Source organism: Rhinoderma darwinii, chromosome 10 (assembly GCF_050947455.1).
Source record: "Rhinoderma darwinii isolate aRhiDar2 chromosome 10, aRhiDar2.hap1, whole genome shotgun sequence".
NCBI lineage: Eukaryota > Metazoa > Chordata > Amphibia > Anura > Rhinodermatidae > Rhinoderma > Rhinoderma darwinii.
The window spans coordinates 68,859,264-68,880,809 of record NC_134696.1 but is presented as its reverse complement, the minus strand read 5'-3'; the positions used below and the strand labels follow the sequence as shown (position 1 = coordinate 68,880,809).

Sequence of the window (21,546 nt, the reverse complement as noted above, 5' to 3'; positions counted from 1 at the left end):
AACCCCGCACGATGGCAGAAAAGTTCTTCTGAAGTGCCGACGTGAAAAGCCGACACTTCAGAAGAACTACCCTAAACGACCGACGTAAAAACACTATACGCCGGTCGTTAAAGGGTTAATACTTTTAATTAAAACGTGTCAGGCTATCTGTAGTATTCCTTGATCTGACAGTTTATTATCCAGGGATTCTTACATTATTTAGACAGATTGGTGTTTTTTGTAACATAACTTTTTCATCCTTGGTCTTCTTTTCATGTATGGGTATTTCCCACACAAATCTGTACGAATTCTGAAACTTTGTTTTCCATTCCTGTGGTTATATGCCATTACCATACTCTGATAGATATATGCTACTTGCCTAGATAGACACCTTGTTATGCATTGTATAATTCGTTTTTAATGTGTATATAGGTTTTATGTAGTTCAATAAAGTATTCTTTGGTATTTTTCTAATAAACTGTTAATTGACCTTTTGTAGGCTATATACAATTTAACAGGTCAATGCACCAAGTATTACTTGGTAAGGCCCCATGCACACGAACGTAAAAACGCCCGTAATTACGGCCCCATAGACTTCAATTGGCCACGGGTATGCTTACGGGAAGGTGCCCATAGAAGTCTAAAGGGCTACCGTAATTACGGGTGACTACGTGTGTGCACCCGTAATTACAGGAGCTTTGCTAGGTGACGTCAGGGGATAGTCACTGTCCAGGGTGCTGAAAGAGTTAAACGATCGGCAGTAACTCTTTCAGCACCCTGAACAGTGACTACCGATCACAATATAGATAAACCTGTAAAAAATACTTACCCAGAACTCCCTGCTTCTTCCTCCAGTCCGGCCTCCCGGGATGACGTTTCAGCCCATGTGACCGCTGCAGCCAATCACAGGCTGCAGCGGTCACATGAACTGCCGCATCATCAAGGGAGGTCGGACTGGATGTCAAGAGAGGGACGTGTCACCAAGACAACTGCCGGGTAAGTATGAATTTCTTTAACTTTTTCTGCGGAAAGGGCTGTCCCTTCTCTCTATCCTGCACGGATAGAGAGAAGGGGCTGCCGATTACTGCAGTGCAATTTTGCAGCGAAAACGTGCCCGTAAATACGGGTGGAATACTGGGGACACCGGACCCGTATTTACGGGCACGGGTCCGTAAATACTGGTGCAATACAAGTGACCAAGGACCCGTATTTACGGGAGGACAAAAATAAGTTTGTGTGAATGAGGCCTTCTACTCAAACATATTTTCCTGATATTTTACAGCTGATGTGATACCGCAGACATGATATTTATATAGGCGAAAAAAATAGTTCCTGGATGTACAAATAGGTTGTATTCTCTTTTGTAAAACATCTATAATATTTGGTATCGTCGTAATCGTATTGACCCACATAATAAAGTTAACATGTAATTTTCACCGCAATAAGAAATAGAAAGGATGCACACGAACGTATTTTTTTTCCTCCCGTAAATACGGGTCCATTGTCACACGTATTCGACCTGTATTCCACCAGTATTTATGGACCCGTTTTCTCTGCACTAATCGGCAGCCAGCCTCTTCTCTCTATCAGGATAGAGAGAAGGGGCAGCCCTGTCAGACAGAGTTTCCGCAGCGTCTGAAGGTAAAAAAAAAGTTAATACGTACCCCGGGCCGTTGTCTTGGTGACGCGTCCCTCTCTTGACATCCAGTTCGACCTCCCTGGATGACACGGCAGTCCATGTGACCGATGCAGCCTGAGATTGGCTGCAGCGGTCACATGGGATGAAACGTCATCCCGGGAGACCGGACTGGAGGAAGAAGAAGAGTTCTGGGTAAGTTAACTTTTAATACTATTGACTCCAGCGGTAGTCACTGTCCCGGGTGCTGAAAGAGTTACTGCCGATCAGTTAACTCTTTCAGCACCCTGGACAGTGACTATCCCGACGTCACCTAGCAACGCTCCCATAATTACGGGTGCACACACGTAGCCACCCGTAATTACGGAAGCCCCATAGACTTCTATGGGCCTGCCCGTGCCGTTATTACGGCCTGATGTAGGACATGTTTTATATTTTTTAACGGCAAGCGCACCTTCCCGTAAGCATAAGTGAAGGTACCCGTGGCCAATAGAAGTCTATGGGCCCTTAATTACGGCTCGTAATTACGTTCGTGTGCATGAGGCCTAAAGCTGTAAAAAAGAAACCCAAAATACAATGGAGAAATTGCTGTTTTTTTTTTCTACATTCCACTCCACAAAATACATTTTTAGGCCCTCTTCACACAGAGTTTTATTGACGCTGCAAAACTCCTCAAAAATCGCCCGAAAATGCCGCCCATTGATTTAAATGGGAATTGGGCGAGTTTTTTTACCGCGAGTAAAAAAAACGCGTCGTGGTAAAAAGAAGCGTCATGACCCATCTTGAGGCGGTTTCCGCCTCCAAAACCCCATTTCAATCAGTCAGAAAGAGGAAAAAAACGCCTCGAAGAGTGTTTTGACGAGTTTTTGTCAAACCACTCTGCAAAAACCGTCTAGAGCAGTTTTTGCAGGAGGAATTTTCATCCTGCAAAAAACTCCATGTGAACACAGCCTTAAAGGTTTCTCGGTACATTAAATGTTGCACTTAAAAAAAAAAACTCATCCTGTAAAATAACAAGCTCTTATACAGCTATGTTGATAAAAAAAAAAAAAAAATGAAAAAAAAGTTAGGGATCTTAACCCCTTAAGGACGCAGCCTAGTTTGGGCCTTAAGGCCCAGAGCCCATTTTTTTCAAATCTGCCATTTTTGACTTTATGTGGTAATAACTTCAGAATGTTTTGACCTATCCAAGCGATTCGGAGATCGTTTTCTCGTGAAATTGGGCTTTATGTTAGCGGTAAAATTTGGTCGATACATTGAGTGCTTATTTGTGAAAAATAGCAAAATGTAGCATATTTTTTATTTTAAATGTATCTGCTTGTAAGGCAGAGGGTTATACCACACAAAATAGTTACCAATTAACATTTCCCACAGGTCTACTTCAGATTGGCATCATTTTTTGAACATTATTTTTTTTTTCTAGAACGCTACAAGGCTTAATACATAAAACACCAACTTCTCATATGTTCAAGAAAATTTCATAAGCCTTTTGTTTTTTAGCTACTAGTTCAGTTTGGAGGTGGCTTTGAGGGGCCTAAGTATTATAAACCCCCATAATGTATTGGCCAGATTCTCCAGTTTTTAGAAATGTCCCACATGTGGCTCTAGTGTGCTAGTAGACTGAAACACAAGCCCCAGAAGCCAAGAAGCACATAGTGCATTTTGTGTCCTGTTTATTAGAATATATTTAAGGCACCATGCTAGGTTTGAAGATGTCTTCTGGTGCCAAAATAGTAGAAATCCACCCAAAACGGACCCCGTTTTGGTCTTATTTTCACAAGGAATAAAAACACCCTATTTTGTTGTCCAATTTGTCCAGAGTGCGGCAACACCCCAACTGTGGTGATAAACTGCCGTTTGGGCCCATGGCAGGGCTCAGAAGGAAAGGAGCGCTGTGTGTTCTTTGGAGTTCAGATTATGCTGGATTGGTTTTCGGGTGCAGTGTTGCATTTGCAGAGCCCCTGAGGTATCAAAGCAATGGAAACCCGCCAGAAGTGACCCCATTTTGGAAACTACACCCCTTAAAAGGCATTCACCTAGAGGTGTAGTGAGCATTTTGACCCCACAGGCATTGTGTAAAAGATAATGCGCAGCAGATGGTGCAGTGAGATTTGCAATTTTCTATACATATATGCCATTTAAGTGTCCGATATATTGTGCCCAGCATGTGCCACCGAAGACATACACCCCGTAAACTGTAATGTGGGTTCTCCCGGGTATGGCAATACCCTACATGTGGCTGTTATCAGCTGCCTGGGCACACATCAAGGCTCAGAAGGGCAAGTAAGGGGGATAAGCTGTGCGGAGTGCATCAGGGTAAGGAAAACTGGGGTAGATTAAAAATCAAGGGATGTATGATAAATTTTTAAACACTCTTTCATACAGAGCCCTGGTTTTTCGAGACAAGTGTCACATTACATAGTTAAATAGTTACTACGGCTGAAGAAAGACACATGTCCATCAAGTTCAACCAAGGAATGGGAAAGGGGAAGTAAAACATTTCTACACATATTAACTAATATTTTTTTGTTCTAGGAAATTATCTAAGCATTTTTTTAAAGCCATCTACTGTCCCTGCTGTGACCAGCTCCTGCGGTGACTATTCCATAGATTCACAGTTCTCACAGTAAAGAAGGGTTGTCGCCTCTGCAGGTTGAACCTTTTTTTCCTCCAGACGGAGGGAGTGGCCCCTTGTTTTTTGAGGGGGGTTTTACATGGAACAGGATTTCACCGTATTTTTTGTATGTGCCATTAATATATTTATATAAAAAGGAATCATGTCCAGGGCATTCTTTCTATGAACTGGAGCCCAGAACTGAACTGCATATTCTAGATGAGGCCTTACTAATGCTTTGTAAAGTGGTAATATTACATCCCTGTCCCATGAGTCCATGCCTCTTTTAATCCACGACAAGATCTTGCTGGCCTTTGAAGCAGCTGATTGACATTGCATGCTGTTATTTAGTTTATGATTTACAAGCACACCCAGATCCTTCTCAACAAGTGAATCCCCGTGTAGCTCCCCCGAGGACATATGATGCATGCAGGTTGTTCGTACCCAGGTGCATAACTTTACATTTATCTACATTAAACCTCATTTGCCAACTGGATGCCCAAGTTTGTTTAAATCCGCTTGCAATTCTCGAACATCTTCCATAGACTGAACTATATTACATAGCTTTGAGTCATGTGCAAAAATAGAAATAGTGCTATTAATCCCATCCTCTATATCATTAATAAATAAGTTGAATATTAGTGGTCCCAGCACTGAACCCTGGGGTACACCACTTATAACTGGGGACCATTCAGAGTAGGAATCATTGACCACAACTCTCTGGATACGGTCCTTGAGCCAATTCTCAATCCAATTACAAACTATACTATCTAATCCTATAGTCCTTAATTTACCCATTAGACGTCTATGAGGGACAGTGTTCAATGCCTTTGCAAAGTCCAAAAACACTATATCCACAGCGGCCCCTCTGTCTAGGTTTCTGCTCACCTCTTCATAAAAACAAATCAGGTTAGTTTGACAACTTCTGTTCTTCGTAAAACCGTGCTGGCTGTCACTTATAATACTATTTTTTGTCACATAATCCTGTATATAGCCCCTCAAACATTTTCCCCACAATGGATGTTAAGCTTACTGGTCTATAATTACCCGGGGAAGACCTAGAGCCCTTTTTGAAAATAGGCACCACATTTGCCCTGCGCTAGTCCCTTGGCACTATACCAGTCACTAGAGAATCTCTAAATATTATGAAGAGGGGGACAGAAATAACTGAACTAAGCTCTTTAAGAATTCTAGGGTGTAACCCATCTGGTCCTGGGGCCTTGTGCACATTTATTTAATTTAGCTTGGACCATATCTACATTCATCCAATTCAGTAGATCAACTGATATATTAACAGCACTGGCACCGGCTATATCAGCTGCTCTTTCTTCAGTTGTATACAGAGCTAAAGAACCCATTTAGTAACTGTCTTCTCTTGATCCCCTGTGACCAACTCCCCATTACCACTATTTAGGTGTTCATCATGTTCAGACCTTGGCTTTTTTGCATTTATATACTTGAAGAATTTTTGGGGATTTGTTTTACTATCCTTGGCCACCTTCTTTTCATTTTGTATTTTTGCTAATTTTATTACATTTTTACAAATTTTATTAAGCTCTTTATAATTTAATAAGGTTACAGATGTGCCCTCAGATTTGTATTTTTTAAATGCCCTTTTTTTGCCATGTATTGCCTTTTTTACAGAAGGTGTAAGCCATGTGGGATTTAATTTTAGTCGTTTATACTTGTTACCTATAGGAATAAATTTTGCACTATAAATAACCTCAAGTAGATTTGAAACTCTCCAATTTATCATTTGTCCCATTATTTAACATTAGTTCTTCCCAATCTATATCTTGAATTGCAGCCCTCATCCTGGGGAAATTGGCTCTTAAAATTCAGTGTTTTTGCCCTCCCAGCCGGTGTTTGCTTTTTACAGTAATGGTAAAATAGAACTATATTGTGATCACGGTTACCTAGGTTTTCACGAACATTAACATTCCCAACAAGCTCTGCATTATTAGAAATAACCAGATCCAACAGAGCTTCACCTCTAGTTGTGTCTTCCACAAACTGGCCCAAAAAATTTTCCTGCAACAGGTTGAGGAAATGTCTCCCCTTTGCAGTTGAAGCCGAACCATGATGCCAATTAATATCCCGGTAATTAAAATCTCCCATTATCACTACAGTACCCGCCTGTGCAGCCCGCTCCATCTGTTTATATAGCGGACCTTCCATCTCCTCAGTTATATTGGGGGGGGGGTCTATAGATTACACCAAAAGTAATTTTTTCAGTGTTTACCTCCCTTTCTAGTTCCACCCACAAGGTTTCAACCTCCTCACAATCTTCACCCACTATTGTCTCTTTTCACACTCCCCTTCATATCACTTCTCACATACAGCTCCTTGATATATTGTCCTTCCTTATCCCCCTCTTATAGCAGACTTTGCAGCACTTGCCTTTTTCCCTTCTTGCCAGTTTGGGGAACTTTTCCTGGAAAGTGTTTCCCTGGTACGATGAGCGTGGCCTCGCTTCCAGAAGTACTGGGTGCCCCCCCCCCCCTTCTTGGTCCCTAAAGATTCCAGGAAAGTTCCCTTCTGGCCTGCACATAGACGTAGTACGTACGCATTGTACAATGCCATCTGTATGATGTACACGGCTAGCCTCTTAAACCACACCCTCGATTTCCGCATGGCAAAGTAGGTTTTTTTTATGGACTTGATCTGACAAGTCTACCCCTCCCATGTACATATTGTAGTCCAAGATGGTCTGGTTTGAGGGTCTCTGTAATGGTACCTCGTAGGAGGTACACGGATACTGGTGTAGCCAGGTATTGTTGTCAATACAAGGATATCTCTCGTCCTTGAACTTGACACAATGTCCAAAGAGAAGGTGTATGGGCAGCACAGTAGAACAAAAACCTCCAGGGCATAAGGGTGCAGGCCTCCAGGGATCAGACTTGTAAATCCCCAATGGTATACAAATATAAGGAGAACGAGGCAGCACTCCAAGGTTCAAAAAAAAATAGGAAGTTTATTCACCCATCAGTGAAAAAGGTGCAACGTTTTAGCTGCTCAATGCAGCCTTTGTCAAGCAACATGTCGCTGCTAGAATGTGCCCTGCTCTCACCCCTTCTGTGTTTGCCCAAACAGAGTCTTAGAGAGGCCTCTTAGATTTCTTCTAGCAGTGCCGCATGCCGCCGTACTTCTGGAAGAGAGGCACGAAGAGTGGGACGCTGTTCTAAAAATTATCCAGGTAGAGGTGGTAACCCTGGTGCAGCAGTGGGTGCACCAAATCCCACCCAATTTTTGCATTAACTCGCAGTAAGTGAGGGCATTCTGGGGGCTGAATACTGGTGTCCTTCCCTTCATATATCCTAAAATTGTAGGTATACCCTGATGCACTCTCGCACATTTTATACATTTTCACACCATACCTTGCCCTCTTACTCGGCAGGTACTGGCGGAATTGAAGCCTCCCTTTAAATGTACCAGAGACTCATTAGAAATACACTTCTCAGGGGTGAATGCTTGGGCAAACCGAGCACTGAAATGGTTCAATAGGGGTCTAAGTTTATACAAACGGTCAAAACTGTGGTCATCTCGGGGTGGGCACTGCTCATTATCAGCATAATGTAAGAAGCGAAGTATTGCCTCATAACGCATCCTGGAAATGGCCATGCGGTACATCGGGGTGTGGTATAACATGTTTGTACTCCAGTAGGTTCTAATGGATGGCTTTTTCAGAAGCCCCATGTTCAAGAGCAGTCCCCAGAACTTGCCCAACTCTGAAGCATCTACAGGGGTTCACTTGTGGGATTGGGCATAAAATTATGTGGGGTTCTTGGTCACATACCGTCACTGAGAACGAACGATGCGATCAGCATGACTGAATAGTACGTCACTGAGCGCGAAGGGATTAAAAAGTGTGCTGGAAAAAATCAAATAAATGGGAGGACGACAAATGGCAATTTAAAAGTAGCAAGGTATCTTCATTAAGCATGGTAAAGGTGCCGTATAATATAGCATCTACATACAAAAACAGACTTCAAGGATGGTTTGATGCCAGGGTAAACCAAGTTTTCAGCTTTAGCCTGGCTATCAAAAAACAACTACTTAGTCTCACCTAGTAATATACTGGAACAACTCTTTCATTTCAGGTGTCACTGGAAGATGCTCAAAATCTGCAGGATCATAACTGTTGGAAACAAGGATATTAAAAACAGAAAGTTACCTTATTATATTATTTACAACATTTTGAAAAATCACAACTCAAATACTGAAGCTTACTTCACCTATACAACAAACTGCCGTGAGCTTCTTTGGAAGAGTTATTTACATTGAGGACCTATAGGCCCTTTTTCATAGGCTGATGATAGGGTGAACGAGCACCCTTTCAAATGTTTGTTCCCGATCAATAGCCCATGTAAACATGGCAGCGATCAGTCTAGTACTCGTTTGTTGGCTCATTGGATTTCTTATTATGTCTAAAAAAAATGATTTGTCAGTAGAACAGCTGCCCAGATTAACAGAGGATGTGCTGCCGACAAAATGCAAACTGTATGGGCACGAACAAATCGCATCAAAGGGGTTTGCCCAAATAAAAAATCTCCTATCAATAATACTGGCCAATGTAAGAAACTTTGTAATTTACTTACATTGCCAATACAGTACAGATTATCTGTTCGTTCTGCCGGTCACGTGATCACTCTTCTTCCACTGACGTCACGTACACTAAACCCAGGAGCCTTTGCGGCTGTGGAAGGGTCAGTTATTTCAGACATCACGATTCGTGAACCAGCCTTTCAGGTTCTTCTACAGAACATAGGCTTCCCATGCCCAGTTTTCCATTACCGATTGCGCCAGCACATTTTTGCATATCTATTGTGCACTCACTTGATGCGCCAGCCAATCACAGCTCATATAGACAGCTTGGCTAAAAGCTTTTCCTATGTGTGTCTAACATATATCATCCAGCCAATAATGATCACATAAGTTATGAAATTATACGTGACCATTATTACCTGGATCTGGCATGTAAATCGACTGACAGAACGATACAGATTCTATGTTTACACGATACATAGAAGCTGTATCTTAAAAGGGGTATTCGGGTTACAACAAGTTACATAGGGTAAGGGGTAACTTGCTGATCGGAGGGTGCCCGATAACTCGGACCCCAACAGTTATCGAGAATGGGGAGCCCGAAGTTGCCCAAACCCCAAGTTTGAACAGAGCGGTATGGAAGTGCCAGTAAAAGCCTAACACTGCATTCGGCCATCTCTGGCGCTCCCATAGAGAATGAATGGAGCGGCAGTTCGCACGAGTGACCAGCCGCTTGGTTCAAACTTGGGGTTCAGGCAACCTGTCCTTGTCAACGGTGGGGGTCCGAGCTGTCGGACAGCCACCGATCAGCAAGTTACCCCTTACCCTAAGGATAGGGGGTAAATTGTAACCGCAATACCCCTTTAACACCTTGAGGATGCAGTCTGTTTTGGCCTTTTCCAAATATGACATGTGTTAATTTATGTGGTAAGAACTTTGGAATGCTTTTACCTATTCAAGCAATTCTGTGATTATTTTCTCATGACACATTGTACTTAATGTTAATTGTAAAATTTGGCAGATACATTCAGTCTTTATTTGTGAATTAAAGCAAATCAGAGGTGAAATTTACAAATTAATTTTGGCCACAAATCATTTATAATACATTTTTTTCTGTAGCACAGAAGGATTTACCAGAGAAACGAAACTCAATATTTATTGCCCAGATTCTGCAGTTTTTAGAAATATCCCACATGTGGCCCTAGCGTGCTAATGGACTGAAACACCGGCCTCAGAAGCAAAAAAGCACCTAGTCCTTTTTATTAGAATATATTTTAGGCACCATGTCAGGTTTGAAGAGCTCTTGTGGTGTTAAAACAGTGGAAACTACCCAAAAGTGACCCCATTTTAGAAGCTACACCCCTCAAGGAATTTATCTAAGGGTATAGTGAGCATTTTGACCCCACAGGTTTTTTGCTGTATTAGGATCAGTCTGTAAAAATGAAAATCTACATTTTTTCAGAAAAGACATTGAAATGTAACATTTTTACAAGGAATAAAAAAAAAAAAAAAAAGGGAAAAAAAGCACCCCAAAATTTGTAAAGCAATTTCTCCAAATTATGGCAATATGCCATATATGATAAGATGCTGTATGGACCCACGGCAGGGCTCAGAAGGGAAGGAGCGCCGTTTGGATAACAGATTTTGCTGGAATGGTTTTCGGGTGCCATGTCGCATTTGCAGAGCTCCTGAGGTACCAGTACAGTGGAAACCCCCAAGGAGTGACCACATTTGGGACCCTACAACCCTTAAAGAATTTATCTAGGGGTGTGATCACTTTTATGATCCCATAGTTTTTTTTGCTGAAGTTAGTGTAAATCTGGTGTGAAAAATAAAAAAGATCACATTTTTCACATATCTGTCATTTATTGGACAGATTTTTCAGACACAGAGCATGTATGTGAAGATAAACACCTTAAGGCCTGATTCAGACGAACGTGACGTTTTTGCGCGTGCAAAAAAACGCTGCGTTTTGCACGTGTGTCAGCAGCGTGTGGGCATGCGTATTTGGGGCGTGTATTACGCGCGTACGACATGCGTTTTTCCGGCGCGTGTAAAAAACGCAAGGAGTTGTAATGTTTTAACACGCAGGTGCCTCCGTGTCACATGCGTGATTTTCACGCATCCATTGACTTCAATGGGTGCGTGATGCGCGAAATATGCAGAGATATTGAACTTGTCACGCTTTTTACGCAGCGAACAAACGCTGCGTAAAAACCACGGACTGTCTGTACTGCCCCATTGACTTCTATTGGGCTGTGCGTGGCGCGTGAAAACAACGCGCCCTGCACGGACGCGATTCACGTTCGTGTGAATCCGCCCTAACATTTATTGGGCTATTTCTTCAGAGTTCAGAAATACCCCCAAAGTGTTCTGGACACATAACAGAGCCTGGAAGTGAAGGAGCACCACAAGGATTGAGGCCTTATTTTTTTTGGATGATATTTGGGCACCTGCATAGGCCTAAAAAACGTTGTGCAGATCATACACATTTGTTATAGTATTAGGTATTCATCTAGGGCAGAGTTTCCCAACTTTTTCAGGCTCGAGGCACCCCTGGGAAAAAAATAAAAAAAAAATTGTCCCTCAGGCCATCCCTAACAAAAATGGTTTACAAAGTGACAAAAAAAATAAAATAAAAAAAAAAACTGCTAAAAACTAGCACAACCGCTTTAGGCTATGTTCACACAGTGTTTTTTTCATAAGGCAGAAAAAAAAAAACTGCCTCAAGATTCCTTTAGCAATTTTTTGGGGCAGATTTGGAATTGAAAGTGTTATATGACGCTTTTTTTTATATATTCGCGGTGTTTTTTGCCCACATTTTTTTCTGCTGTTGAAGCCAATGCAATAACTGCAGGTAAAAAATCTCCAAATGCGCGCCGCCGGTTTTTTCTGCTTCCTATTTCAATGGGAGGTCAGAGGCGGAAACCACTCAAAGACCATCAGGCCCCCACTCACTCACAGTAAAATAACCATCAAACCCCCACTCAGTAAAATGACCATCAGCCCTCCCCTGTAAAATGACCATCAGCCCCTCTAGTAAAGTGACCATCACAGACAGAAAGTGTGCTTACACCTGAAGAAGCAATAAATAATCTGTCACCAGCATTTCACCTATTGAGCTTTACTTATCCCTCACTGGCCGCTGCTATCAAAAGTTCATTGCAGTTATCCCCGCTCCTAAACTCCTCCTCCGACTGTAAATAACGGTCTGCAAACATTTTGTGCCTTTAATCGTAATAATCCGGTGTCCCTTTGTGCGCACACACCAGAAGAGGACATCAATGCACAAGCGCAGGATTTTGTGTGCAAGGCGAAGGCGAGGAGCTGTCAATCAAAAGTAATGAGGAGGGGTAAACGCGGAAAGTCTTGCCGAATGAAGATTTGACTCTTTTCAAATGAAGATCTGCCTTTTATGCTCATTAGCATACGGTGTGGGAACACTAAAAAACTGAATACTAAAGCTACAGAGCCGACTAAGCAGACAATTATAGGTTATATAGAAATGATTTTTCACCCACTACCACCTGGTATTGCTGGTTTAATAAGTGAAATGCTGGTGACAGGTTCCCTTTAACAATTGATGTTGGACCTATGAACTTTGGGTCTACTCTGACGGTGTTTTGGGTAGCGTGAGTATGGCTGACATACTAGCCGAATGGTTAAAATGCTGCATTTATTCACATGTTTCATAGATATACATTCGTTTAATTCCTTTTCAGTATATGCCCAGATGTATCTGAATGGCACTTGGATGGTGGCACCGTTATACCACTGGGAGTGTGATTTCACTGTAGGTTTAACGTTTTACTGTCAGTATTATACAGTCAGAACCGATAAAAACACAGGGACATATACAAAAACACCGAAAAAGGCCATACTTACAAATGGACACAGCCAGGCCAGAAAATGCTGATGAAAGGGCGAGCAGGTGCTTTAAATAATAATAGCCACTCCCACTAGTCTTGAGGGGAGTGGTGTGTGGTGCATGGGATGTGTAGTAAGAAATAATAAATGAATAGTGTGTGTGCAAGTGTAATACTATAAGTGAAATATAGGGGGCAGTAATAAATGAAGTGCCTCAATAGAAATAAATGGATAATGGGGTGCAAGTGAGTGAAACATGGAGGGATAGTGTGTACGTCATGAGGCACAACGTGTATAGCCAGGTAGAAGCCTATTTGTGACGCCTTGATAATTCATAGAGCGGGCTACCCTGCTTGCTATGCCAAACAACAACACACCATGCTCTCCCAGCATCAAAGACCCGGCTGTGTCCAAGAGAAGCGAATATACATAATAATGAAAATTACCTGGGGTATTGGTAATCATTTTGGCCAAAAGGACGCAAGCTCGCAATCCACGACAAGGATCCCCAGACTTGCGAGTCCCTAACTCCTAAACTGGAACAGAACGTTCCTGATGCACAAACAGAACCGATAAAAACACAGGGACATATACAAAAACACCGAAAAAGGCCATACTTACAAATGGACACAGCCAGGCCAGAAAATGCTGATGAAAGGGCGAGCAGGTGCAATTTGTAAGTATGGCCTTTTTCGGTGTTTCAGTATTATACAGTGTTCTTATATTCTGGCTGACCCCTCAGAGGGAGAACAGCCTGTTCTGTGATATGTAAAGATAGGAGGGGTGTTGAAGCCCTGGTCCCCGATTCCTAATTTTTGGGGAATCTGCAATGGGGCTTGTTCTGCTTATTCTGAGGGTTGTTGGGGGATTAGGGTGGGTTTCATGGGGGGCTGCTCAAATGATAGATCTTGGGAGGGAGGATTTACTTGAAGTAGGGCCCACCCCTTTGAGTGCAGAAGTGGATTTGAGTGTCTAATAATTTCCTATACGGGTCATGGCGGATACAATAAATGGTATCTCCTGGAATGCGAGGGGACTAGAAGATGATACTAACGAAGAGCAATATAGGATTTTGTGAAGGACGCACATCCAATGATTCTTTGCCTGCAGGAAACGCTAGACTCACTCCTGGATAGACCTTGGGTTGGACAGAAATTACATGCGACTTATACTGCATATTCCAGAGGAGTGAATGTTATTTTTCACAGAAGTGTCCCCTTTGAGTGTCTTGCTTCAGATATTGATTGAGGGCCGATACGCGTGTTTGTATGGGAAACTGCTTCAATCACCCTGTATTTTGGTGGCGGTGTACGTCCCTCCACCATACTCAGGTGAGGTTACAACGTATTATGCAATTTACTAAACATGGTCCACAAGTGCCCTAAATTGTTAGTAGAAGACATTAATGCTATTGATAAATCCCCTGATCGGATGGGGAGAGGAATGGGGTTGGTAGTTGGGGATTTTACCCCGTTTGGCAAAGTTTTACGTGAGGTAGCCCTACTGGATTTATGGCGCATTAAGTATCCTACAGTCAGAAAGTTCTCGTGTCACTCCACTACTCATGGGACCCTTTCGCGCATAGATTTGGCACTGGGTAACTCGCATATTTTGCCTTTTATAGAGGCGGCGAAATATCTGCCAAGTGGTCTCTCTCTGATCATTCCCCGCTTAGAGTCTCTCTGAGATTTACTCCAGTATCACGTAGATCCCGGGGATTGTGGCGTTTTAACCCGTACTGGCTCCAGCTACTATCACCTAGAGATATCGGATCAGCTCAGTGAATTTTTTAACTCTAATGAGGGAACAGCCTCGCCAGTGGTAGTATGATGAAAGTGTTCCTGAGAGGGGCTCTCATTAGCGAAATTAACAAAGTAAAGGCCATCTCTAGGGCTAAGGAGGCTGCTCTGAGATTGGAAGTGAAAGAGGCAGAGAACAGTGTTGTTGTGGTCGATGAGGGGGGGGGGGGCTTCTTAGGGCACAGGATGATCTCAATCAATATCTACTCGCAAAGGCAGGACAAACTTTTTTTTTTTTAGAAACAAACACTTTGAGGAGGGGGAAAAAGCGGGTCATTTATTGGCAGTGATCTCTAGGGCTCAACTGGATACTTCATATATTAGAGAACTATACACTGGAGCAGGGACTCTGGTAGACAACCCCCAGCAGATTCTAGAAGTGTTAAAAGATTTTTATTCATCTTTATAGGAGTCTAGGACTGCCCCCTCTGAAAGGGAGTTAGATGGGTTCTTTGAGTATCTTTCTCATCCATCCTTGTCCCCCGAGGACGCGGTAATACTGAACTCATCCTTGACTCTAGAGGAGGTGGAGGAGGCACTGGCCACAATGGCCAATGCGAAGTCTCCTGGTACAGAGTTACTGCCGGCCAAAGTATTTAAATCATATACTCAACCACAAAAAACAGCTTTAGGGAGGTGAAATGTGCTGGTGAGGAGCTCATATGAACAGAGAGAACCTTCATCGAATAAGTCTCATATTTTTACAATACCTAATACTGCCCAATTTGAAATATCAATATTAGGGAGCAAAGTATACAGGTATGTAAAAGGTAATTGATGGAGATTAACCATGTCAGATTTAGAACCCCTAGAGAAATACTTGGTCCAAGCTGATCTAGTGGCTTTAATACTCAAAGAGTGAAGGGAGAGGGGTATTAGTGGTTACATCTGTTAGGTTCAAGAGCGATATAGCCCGATGACCCAAACATTCCTCCGCAATTCGTACCCATGCTTTTTTTAGGTGTATTTGCACACCAGTATTTCGCCTGGTCTAAAAGTGAAGCTTAATATTATTTCTTTAGATTTGGGACTCCCATACCTCCCACATTCCACTTTTTTGTCATTATGCAATATTGTGTTCTAGGGCGATGCCCTGACCAAATGAAAGAAGAGACTATCTTTTGAAGTGTTTTAAAAAATACAGCAGGAATCAGTATAGCAACTGTACGAAAACAATATAAACGGTAATTCCTGGCTATACACGTTGCGCCTCATGACTTACACACTATCCCTCCATGTCTCACACACTTGCACCCCATTATTCATTTATTTTTGAGGCACTTGACTCATTACTGCCCCCTATATTTCACTTACATTATTACACTTGCACATACACTATTCATTTATTATTTCTTACTACACATCCCATGCACCACACACCACTCCCCTCAAGACTAGTGGGAGTGGCTATTATTATTTAAAGCACCTGCTCACTCTCCTTCATCAGCGTTTCTGACCTGGCTGTGTCCATTTGTAAGTATGGCCTTTTTCAGTGTTTTTGTATATATGTCCCCTTGTTTTTATCGGTTTTAAACGGTAATTCTGCCTGCCCATGAGAGCTGCACATAGTGGTTCAGGAATAGACTGTAATAAAGGCTTAAAATTCTCCAGATATAAAGCTGAGCTAGGAGAGGTCAGCAGAATGCCTAAATACTTAATATATTTCACATTCCATTGATAGGGGAATTTTTGCATAAGCCCAGAACGGGACCTGGGAGGAATGCCCAGGTTCAAGATTTGCGTTTTTTTTTAACATTGACTTTGTAATAATATAAATGTGGCAAAATACCGCAGGAATTCCTGTGCTCCTGGCAGGTAGTCGCTTGGATCGGATATAGTCAGAATAACGTCATCGGTGTATAAGCCGATTTTACGTTCTGTATTACCTACATTTAAGATGTGAATATTTTTATTTGCCTTAATCGCTGCCGCCAATGGTTCCATGACCAAAGCAAATATAAGAGGTGATTGGGGGCATTCCTGACGGGTACCATTAGAGATTGAATATGGTCGAGATAAAAATCCAGGGGAAAACACCCTTCCCGAGGGGTTAGCATACAAAACCATGATAGCTGACCTGATGTGCCCAGTGAATCCGAACCTTTGAAGAACCGCTTCCAATCCAAATATCCCCAGTGAACGCTATCGAACACCTTCTCTGCATCCAAAGCTAGGAGCAGAAAAGGCATTTGAGAGGTCTCGGCATGCTGGATTAGATCTAAAACTCCACGTGTACCGTCTGGAGCCAGTCTGTTTGCTACAATACCTACTTGGTCTGAGTGAATAATAGAGGATAAAATATTAAGCAGTCCGGTTGCCACCACCTTTGCATACAACTTTACGTCTGTGTTCAACAAAGATCGGGCAAAAATTAGCTGGATTGTCCAGTTCTTTGCCGTGTTTAGGTAACGTGACAATAGTGGCCGAGAGCATCCCGGCAGGAAATTCCGTAGAATCAGCCGCTTTGTTATAGAGAGCGGCCAAGTACAGGGCCAAGACGACGGCAAATGATTTATAGTAGCCATTGGGGAGGCCACCTGGAGCTTTGCCCAGTTTAAGAGACTTAATTGCTATCAGCACTCAGTCTACGGAAAAAGGGACAGACAAACCCAACTTGGCAGGGGAAATCACTGGAAGCAGCAGCTTGTCTAAGAAATCCAAGATAGTGGACTGGTTAGGTTGTTGAGTATTAACATCTTTTTTTAAGATTATATAAACTGTCATAATTGTTCCTAAATTGATCCACGAACTCCTCAGGGTGAATTATTTTATGTCCATCTGATGATTTAAAGTTGGCTATTCGTTGCCTGGCTTGCCTGTTCTTAATTGGATTATCAAAAAACGACCCTGGCTTGTTATTATGGACATAAAAGTTTAACTTATATCCTTTTAACAGTATTTCATGTTTGTTCATTGAGATAAGGCGAAACTCAGAACGCAATGACTGGAGTTCTTTAGAATAGTTACATGTGGCTTTACGTTTGTTCAATCGTTCTAAATCTGCAATTTTAGAAATATGGCGTGTGGATTCTAAGTTACAAATTTTTTTAATACGAGCCGCTGCTTGCAGGAATAAACCCCTCATATACTCTTTGTGTGCACCCCAAACCGAGAACATATTCGGCGTGGAGTGCAAATTTAAGTAAAAATAACCCTTTAAATTAGTAGCAAAGTCAATCTGGTGTTTATAAGGAGTAAGAATGGCATTATCAAGGCGCCAGAGAAACGTCGACTTTGAAGGGCATCTGAAATATCTACCGTAATAGGCGTATGATCCGACCAAGTAATCAAACCTATTTTAGCCTTGGAAGCTTTAAAGAGGTCATGCCGTCCTATTAAAAACATATCTATTCTGGGGTATGACATATGTCTAGGCGAGCATCGCCACAAATCCAGATAATCTTCTTTAACTATTAAACCATGTACAGATGAAGAGGGCCTAGTACTGACCGAGGAGTCTAGTTCAGGAAACATGACGTCATTAAAGTCACCACATAACAAGACCAGGCCCTCCGACACCTTCCTAATCTTCGCCAAGATCTTGGTCAGAAATTCAAGTTGTTTAGAATTTGGGTCATATATATTGACATTGTAAATTTAACATGATTGATTTCGCACAGTAAAATAAGATACATCCCTTGTCTGTCCGGAATGGAACGTTGTAGAGTGAACATTACATCAGATTTAATAGCAAACATAACCCCTCTTTTCTTACTAGTGAAAGATGGCATAAATATATATATATGAAAATTTAGGGTGTATGCATTTAGGAGTTCTCTCAATATGAGTCTCCTGAGTAAATAAGATATGACACTTTAACTCTATGGCTTCCTTCCACATACAATGTCGTTTCTAGGGACTATTAAGACCCTCTACATTAATAGAAGATACAGTAACAGGCATTTTACAATCTTAGGAGATACATACATTACTATTTGTGCGTATACCCAAATATGGTTATATACATCTTTACTCACGGTATGCACAGTGTAATAGAGAACAAAATGTAGAACATCGGAATACTCAACAGTTATGGCGAATCTAAGAAAAAAAAGGCCATAAAAAGGAATACAGAACAAATAAAAAATGTTGCAAAAAAAATAAACGTTCAGCCAGTGAACCGAGCTTTAACTCTTTCGTTGGGGCAAGCATTGAGCCCAAAAATCGAACAGCCCAGATACGAATGTGGCTACCACATCTAGGGGACTTTGAGAGTATCTGAAGAAACATTCACAAATAATTCCGTTTTTCCAGCAGTTTGCCATTCGTCATGGACCTTCCTTGGAGCAGCGGGCATAGCGGTAGGGAGAGAGGATGACAAAGTAATGTTCCACTTGTGTAACAGAGGCAGTCCTTCTTCCACAGAGTTCACCAGGAAATTGAATCCCAGTCTATTTATAAGCTGCCCCATTTATATTTGATATCAACAGTTCAAAGAGCCTTAGTAACAGGCAAGAAAGAGCGTCGAGCCTGCAGGGTAGCCACAGAAAGGTCGGGAAACCTCAATATGGAGGCGTAGGGGTCTGGCAAAGCGACCATCTTGCGTGCTGCTTGCAATAAACAGACTATAATGTGGTAGAAGTGCACATTTGTAGAGCTTCCTGAGGTACCAGTACAGTAGAAATTCACCAGATGTGATTTCATTTGAGACTTTACCCCTCAAGGAATTAAATTAGGGCATTGGGCAGGATCTAATAGGCTTAGGTACATGGCCAACTAGGAAGCCATTGCAAGGCTTCCTGGTTGCCATAGCAAAACATCGGCACACCGCAACTGCTCTCAGGTGGCCGATGGGGTACAGAGGGTGCCCCCTCCCTCTGTCAACCACTTAAATGTGATCGATATTGACTGCCGCATTTAAGGGGTTAAACGGCAGTGATCGGAGGTAACTGGGATAGCCGCCGTTGCAGCGGGATGTCAGATGTATATTACAGCAGACACCCGCTGACAGCATCTTCAGGATGTGACTTACTGCAAATGGGTGTACAGTTAGGGTATGTGCACACACACTAATTACGTCCGTAATTGACGGACGTATTTTGGCCGCAAGTCCCGGACCGAACACACTGCAGGGAGCCGGGCTCCTAGCCTCATACTTATGTACGACGCTAGGAGTCGCTGCCTCGCTGCAGGACAACTGTCCCGTAGTATAATCATGTTTACAGTACGGGACAGTTGTCCTGCAGCGAGGCAGGGACTTCTAGCATCGTACATAAGTATGATGCTAGGAGCCCGGCTCCTTGCATTGTGTTCGGTCCGGGACTTGCGGCCGAAATACGTCCGTCAATTACGGACGTAATTAGTGTGTGTGCACATACCCTTAGGCTGTGTTGACAGAGTTTTTTGCAGGAGGAAAATTCCTCCTGCAAAAACTGCTCCAGACTGCTCCACTCGAGGTGTTTTTTTTTACCCTTTCTGACTGATTGAAATGGGGTTTTGGAGGCGGAAACCACCTCAAGATGGGTCATGTTGCTTCTTTTTACTCACGGTAAAAAAACTCGTCCAATTCCCATTAAAATCAATGGGAGGCATTTTCGGGCGTTTTGCGGAGCTGTTTCCGTGCCAAAAAACTGTGTGAACAGGGCCTTATCCTTATAGAAGCACTCCCATGAAAATTTTTATTGCTTTGCGCTTTTGTAATGGGCTATTATTTTGTAATGCTATTATTCGATTACCGAGCGTCTAGTTTTCAAAACAGGCTCCATTCGGCTCCCCCCCATGCGGTCACGTGATCTCTAATCTGGCTGGCCGATTCACACAGCGTCATAGGTGTGGACCGGAAGCCAGTTTCTATGCAAGTCTAGGAGACTCAGAATGTGAGTCTATTTGCAGGAAGGGGTTAAAGTAAAATAAAAATATTTTTTATAATCGGTCAATTTAAAAAAATGGTTTAAAAACACATAAGATTGATTTATTTTAAAAAAAATATATATGCTTTCAAAAAGGTTTACATATCCTTTAAGTTCCTAAATTGCAATGGGAGAAGAAATCTAAAACTGGAATCTACTTCACTTTAAGGGACAGTGTCATGATTTTGTTATTTTTTTTTAATTCATTTATGCGTTTTTATTTAAAAAAATATTATATTGACTTTATTTAACTTTTCACACAATGTTTTTTTTTTTTAAATTAACTCTTACTGTACTGGGGGCTGCCATGTTTTATTGCATCTTTGTATGTGTCTCTTAACGACACATACACAGATGGAATACGGCAGCTACAGGGCAGAGGACACAATGAACGGGAGGAGTCCATTGCCTCTGCTATCTGGCACAGTTCAGAGTCACACAGCAGAGAAGCTGGTTTGTAGGGAGATAGCAGGCGCCATTGTGTGTAGCAGAGCTGAGTATGCACGCTTATGAGCTGTTTTGAAGAATCAGCGGTGAGCAACACACACACACACACACACACACACACACACACATCCCCCCCAAACATACAAAATCAAGTGTAATCAAGAGTTTGAGAGTTTCTTTGGCACGTAAAATGCGCAAAAAAAACCAAACGTCAAATACACGCCGTGTGAACCTGTCAACTGAAAAGTCATTCACTTCAGTTTCATCATTCTAAGGGTATGTTCACACGCAGTCTTTTCAGCTGTGTTCCGGCCGTAAACGTCCCGAAAAACGGCTGAGAAATCGGAAGCAGAACACCTACAAACATCTGCCCATTGGTTTCAATGGGAAATACGGCGTTCTGTTCAGACGGGGCATTTTTATGCGCCCGTTTTCCAAAAACGGCACGTGAAAAGACACCCGCCAAAAATAAGTGCATATCACTTCTTGGAACGTTTTAGGAGCCGTTTTCATTGACTCTATAGAAAAACAGCTCCAAAAACGCGAGTTTCCTTTGTTTAGTAAGCGTATGAACATACCCATAGCCTTTTGGTTTGCCCTATAGCTTCTGCCAGCTGCCATTTGGACAATCACACAAAATGGCAGCCGGACACTGCTCAGCAATTTGAAGACACCTTTTCCTGCCTTGTAGGAGATTCCCTCGCACATTTACGGCAGCGGTGACTCAGGTTGCTTTGCCTTATTCACCTTGCTGATATTCTGGGAAGTGCTCCCTCTGGTGGTCAACATAGGAAAACATGTCAAATTATT

The 21,546-nt window shown here is 42.3% G+C and overlaps 1 protein-coding gene across 6 annotated transcripts in view; it reads right to left on the bottom strand.

Moving 5' to 3' along the window:
* Positions 1–21,546, bottom strand: part of IFT46 (intraflagellar transport 46) — a 126,408-nt gene that overhangs the window by 43,689 nt on the left and 61,173 nt on the right. For all 6 annotated transcript variants that reach the window (XM_075840051.1, XM_075840054.1, XM_075840050.1 and 3 more), the window contains one exon: positions 8,296–8,367. In XM_075840051.1, the coding sequence (XP_075696166.1) occupies positions 8,296–8,367 (72 nt within the window). The remainder of the gene's footprint in view (positions 1–8,295; positions 8,368–21,546) is intronic.